General features: G+C 46.0%; 1 protein-coding gene across 1 annotated transcript; it reads right to left on the bottom strand.

Annotated features, from left to right (window-relative positions):
• Positions 1-3708: 3708 nt before the first annotated feature.
• Positions 3709-4897, bottom strand: LOC144891573 (uncharacterized). Its single transcript, XM_078775179.1, has 2 exons — positions 4841-4897; positions 3709-4702 (listed from the first exon to the last, which is right to left on the bottom strand). The coding sequence occupies exons 1-2, from the start codon at positions 4895-4897 to the stop codon at positions 3854-3856; spliced, it is 906 nt and encodes a 301-aa protein (XP_078631305.1). The 3' UTR covers positions 3709-3853.
• Positions 4898-5166: the final 269 nt, after the last annotated feature.

The raw sequence follows: 5166 nt of genomic DNA, 5'->3' as shown, positions 1-5166 counted from the left end.
CGATTTGACGCGTTAATTCTGCCCACAAGTTCTCTATCGGATTCATATCCGGGGACATGGCAGGCCACTCCATATGCTCTACACCACGGTCAGCAAGAAAGTGTTGGATCATGCGAGCACGATGAGGCCATGCATTGTCATCTTGGAAGACAAAGTTTCCTCGAAAGGCTGCACGAGCAAATGGAAGCAATGTTTCTTCCAGAATGGCCCTGTACTTGAACTGGTTCAGGTTTCCATTCAGAACAACCAGGTCAGTTTTGCCCCCTGCATGAAAAGCAGCCCAAACGGTCACCCCACCACCTCCAGCTTGGACTCTTGGCACTATACAATCTTTGTTGTAGGCTTCATGCACTTGTCTGCGCACTCGGACGCGGCCATCTTGACGATAGACCAGAAATCTAGACTCGTCACTGAAGATCACGTGATTCCAGTGTCCTGGCTGCCATTGACGGTGCTCTCTGGCCCACTGCAATCGGCGCTGGCGGTGTTGTCTGGTCAGGCATGGCTTTCTCAGGGGACGCCTGGCATGACAGCCTGCTTGAACCAGTCGTTGGTTGACTAGCCTTCTGGATACAGGCACATTTGTCAGTTGCTGCCACTCAGCCCTAAGCCGATTAGCTGACTTGGTACGGCCATTGCGGACTAACCGGTGCAGCTGGCGATCATCCCTCCTTGTGGTTCTGCGGGGACGTCCTGGCCTCGGTATTGGAGTAGGGACACCCCTCTGAGCATTTCGTTTCAGGATCTTTGACACCTGACCTTGAGTGATGCCATACTGCCGAGCAATAGCACGCTGTTTCATGCCGTAATTTCGTAAAGCCACCACTCCATGACAAACAGCATTGTCGAGTTGACGGACCATCTCCAGAGGAAGCGGCAATAACTTTTGGAGATGTGCAGCAGTTGTTTTCCACTAAAACAGAACGCAACAACCCTTGTATACCTGACTGTGAAGCCAATCATCAAATGCACCTGTCCGTACATTTTGCCACGCCACCTGTGATGTAATCCTGTTGTTGACTTCTTGCTGCGACAGACAATCAGTGACATGGTTCTTTTAACAAATAAATCACCAAAGTGTAAAAGAAACTCACCAGATTGATATACTGAGTTAAGAAAGTAAACCCAAGTCAAGAAAAAAAAAATATTCCATATTAAATACTAAGTCTGTATATATATATATATATATATATATATTGTTGCGGATATGGCATTTGGCCTCAATATCCGCTTGTAAATACTCCCCTATTTCCCCAATACTCCCCAACTATCCCCAATCCCCCATTCCCTAGTCCCATTGCCTGTAAATAACACTCTGTAGAACCGACCTTCCCCTTTTTCCCCCATTAAATGTCGTGCCCAGGTCCACCGCATCTCACGTAGACAACTTTCGGACATCTTGCTAGTTATTCTTAGTCTATGTCAGTTAAGGACTCGTTTCCATTAATTATGACTCTTCGTTGCACCAGAATGTGATTGTATGGCACCAGTAGTGAGTTAGGACCTCCCCTTACCTCCTCCCATCTTCCCCATGAAACAACAACTACAACAACAACAACTACAACTACAACAACAATTACAACAACAACTACAACAACAGAGGGGCGCGGCGCGGCGTGCGGGGAGTGTGCGTCCTCACTCCGGCTCGGTTAGCCGCCATTACCCATGTGCGCCGACGGGGTTACCAAGAAGGGGCTGCCTGTCGGCCCCTCGTCAAGGGCGGAGCCGGTAACCCCCCCGCACGCACCCAATGAGAAGCAACGGGCCGATTCCATCTGGGGCGGAGCTAACGAGCCGAGGGCGTGTCACTCCCCGCCGGATATACGCAGCGACTTACCGGACGTGACGTCAGATGCGCCCCGAGCTTGAGGAGGAAGAACCAGTCGTGACCTCCGAGCGCTGAGACCTCCCGGATCTCTGGACCGGACCGGGTCGATTCTGTCCTTGAGCCAAGAGTGCACCTTGAGCCATCGACTACCCGCTTTCCTTGCCATCAATCCCCGTGTGAGTCAGTTTTTGTCCTGTTTATCTGTGGTCTGTCGGGAATAAGATAAGTGTGTCTAAGTGCCTGCCTTTCTATGCTGTCCCTCTTGTAGTTGTAATCTGACCTTCCGCCCTAATATAACCTCCTCCGGAGGTCTTGAGAACTGAACCCTTGGTGTCGTGTCATTTTAACCCAGCCGTTGTGTCCTTTTCCTCAATTGATTTAGCATAGCGCGACTCGGCAACGTTCGAGTATAATCGGGTAACTTGTGCGGACACGGCGGCCATTCCGCTCGGCCCACCATAACATCAAAGTCGTGTCTGTAACAATATATATATATATATATATATATATATATATATATATATATATATATATATATATATATATACTGTATATATATATATATATATATATATATATATATATATATATATATATATATATATATATATATATATATATATATATATATATACATACTGTATATACTATACAAGAGAGCTGTTGGTCTGTGTGTGTGTGTTTGTTGGTCTGTCTTTGTCGCCATTTCTCTCAGAGATGGCTGAACGGATCTTCGTCAAACTTTCAGAACTTCATCAGTGAATGCCTGGGAGTGTTTTAGGCAACAACAAAAAAAAAAAATTTGAAAAAAAATTTGTTTTTTTTTGGAGTAAAAAAAGAGAAAGCGCTCGATAGTGAACCTTTTTTTTAATTAATGAAAGTTATATACAAGTACGCATTCACATAAATAAATACAAAACAATCGCCAGACATTTGAATACAAATGATTCAAACAATTCTGGAAGTGTACGAAGTTGGTAGTACGGCTTCTTCTTCTTCCTGCTTCGCATCACACTTAACTCAGAAACGTGATGAACGGCACATTCACCTACCAGGATCTATATGAACCCCCTTCCTCTCCTGCCCCCCCCCCTCTTCCTCCCCTCCCTCCCCCTTCTCCTTTCCGCCCCTCCCACCCCTTTCCCCCCCCCCACCCCCCCATTCATAATGTTCTATAAACAATGTGTGTGTGTGTGTGTGTGTGTGTGTGTGTGTGTGTGTGTGTGTGTGTGTGTGTGTGTGTGTGTGTGTGTGTGTGTGTGTGTGTGTGTGTGTGTGTGTGTTATAAAACAGGAGTGTCTATCCGTCCATCCCCGAACTACTCCCTCAGTTTTGGGGTTAGCCCCACCAAACCTGCCGTGGAATGTTTTGGGGTCCCAGCGGATGTTGTAAGGTAGGTAGGAGGTTTAAAAAATTCCTCAATAAAATTATGATTTTAAAATGTACTCGATATGAACCTGCCGCAAATCAGGAAGTGAACAGATGATGACAATGAGCTGGTTTGATATTATCTCAATACAATTTAGTCTAGTAGGAAGACTAGGTCCCCCTGCACCCCCCGGAGATATACTTCTAATCAGTGTTTCTAGATTGGAAAAAATGTGTAGAAAATGACTAGCTATGGCCCCAAGCTGAAAAAATGTCCCACATACCATTTTTATGCAAATTACTGCTGCCATTATCAAAAAAACGATTTTTGACATATCTCAGCCAATATTGCAGATAATTGAAAAATGAAGGTGTCTAGACCCATGTTTTGAAGGGCATAGATCATGATAGAACTATTCATAACATGATTACATGTGTCTATGGTATACTAGTATGCTAATTAGTGCTTTATTTACAAAATAATCACAGTTTTACGAAATAATAGACTCATATTAAGGTCCGTCTACACAGACGTTAACACAAAGTTTTATTTTTCTAAATATTACAACTGTCAAAATAGTCCTAGCACTCAATGTGACCACTCTTCTCTTGCTTGTTTTAGATAAACATCATTAGCATTAGTGATTCTACACTGAGTCAGTCATCATCATTTTCATCGAAATCGTCAGAGTCAAACTCTTCTTCTCCTTCCTCTTCCTCCTCCTCTTCGTGCTCTCCTGTGTTCAGAAGATCCACCAGTGAGGTTGGTAGGATGGGACCACTGGACCACATTGGTTTCAACAGTCCTTCATCAGTCCTTATCCATCCTTGCTCCTCATAAGGTTTTGGCTTTTCGATGATAGGTTGATCGGCTCTTTTGTACAATGCTACGCGGTGGTTCACACGCTGGATGTGCGGCTTCAGGGCAGACTGGCATGGAGGAAGGCGAGCCAGATCAACCTTGGACTTGGATGTGAGGGTCTTGTCCTCTCCCACCATTTTTCGTAGCAGCTTGGCACGGACAATGTCCACTGATGACTCGCGACTCTGGCCGTACATCACACAGGTGAATTTTTCTAACTGCCTCTCCACCTCAGGGTTGGCATCCCAGTTGTCACCCAGTTCACCGAATGCCCTGTGAAACCTGGGATTCTTCTCCAGCTTTTTCAAGGGCCCGACTTTTCCCTTCCCTTTGAAGGCACTGGTGCAGTCTTCTCCGCTGAACACATAGTACCCCAGGAGAGTGGCACAGTAGTCCTCTCCCAGGGATTCTGCCAGCTCAGAGACGTTGACAAGTTGGCGATGCTTCCCTGACCCTGTATCCAGGTACACCGTCAGCTTGATGTTGTGGGCATGGTGGAGCAGGATCAGGAGGATGTCTGTGTCCGGTGTTCTGACTACAGCGTTCTTGTATCCGATGGTAGCAGCATGATGGAGGTACAGAACCACCCTGGTATCAGTCTCTTCCTGGTTGCTGTAGATCGTGGGGAGTTCACGTACCTCGACCTGAAACACAAAAAGGCACCGCATTTCAATCACCAGTCACTGCCAGTTTCAGATCTAGACAAACATCACAGGTAATCACCTTTTTTTCAGGAAAAATTACAAATTGAATCGCCATTCACGAAGGGCTTTCAATTTTACCTTGCCATTCGTTGAGGCAAGTTGGTGGGCCTTCCCCTCCACGATCAGCACAGCCATCCTTTTCTGTCTCGATGCCCTCCTTGCCAGTCATTAGCACGCTGAGAAAGCGGACAAGGTCTGGAGGTAGGATGTCTTCAGGATTGAGCTCCATGTCTTCAGCTGTTGGTGGCCATGGTTGGTCTTTACACTCTCTGAAAGCCTGTAGAATACCCTGGCGAAGTTGGAGGGCAACATTTTGGTTCTTGTTTGTGCTTCCGAGTGTGAATGCTCGTGCGAGAGCATTGGAAACTGTTATGTTTGAGCTGTGCACAAGCCAGAAAGAAATG

This window comes from Myxine glutinosa, chromosome 4 (assembly GCF_964187855.1).
Source record: "Myxine glutinosa chromosome 4, kmMyxGlut1.1, whole genome shotgun sequence".
In the NCBI taxonomy this organism is placed as follows: Eukaryota; Metazoa; Chordata; class Myxini; order Myxiniformes; family Myxinidae; genus Myxine; species Myxine glutinosa.
This window is presented reverse-complemented; position numbering and strand designations above follow the sequence as displayed.

Coding starts and splice junctions, on each gene's coding strand:
- LOC144891573 (XM_078775179.1), bottom strand. CDS start 4,897: ATGGCTGTGCTGATCGTGGAGGGGAAGGCCCACCAACTTGCCTCAACG. Junction 4,703..4,840: donor TTGCCTCAACGAATGGCAAG/GTAAAATTGAAA, acceptor TTTGTGTTTCAG/GTCGAGGTACGTGAACTCCC.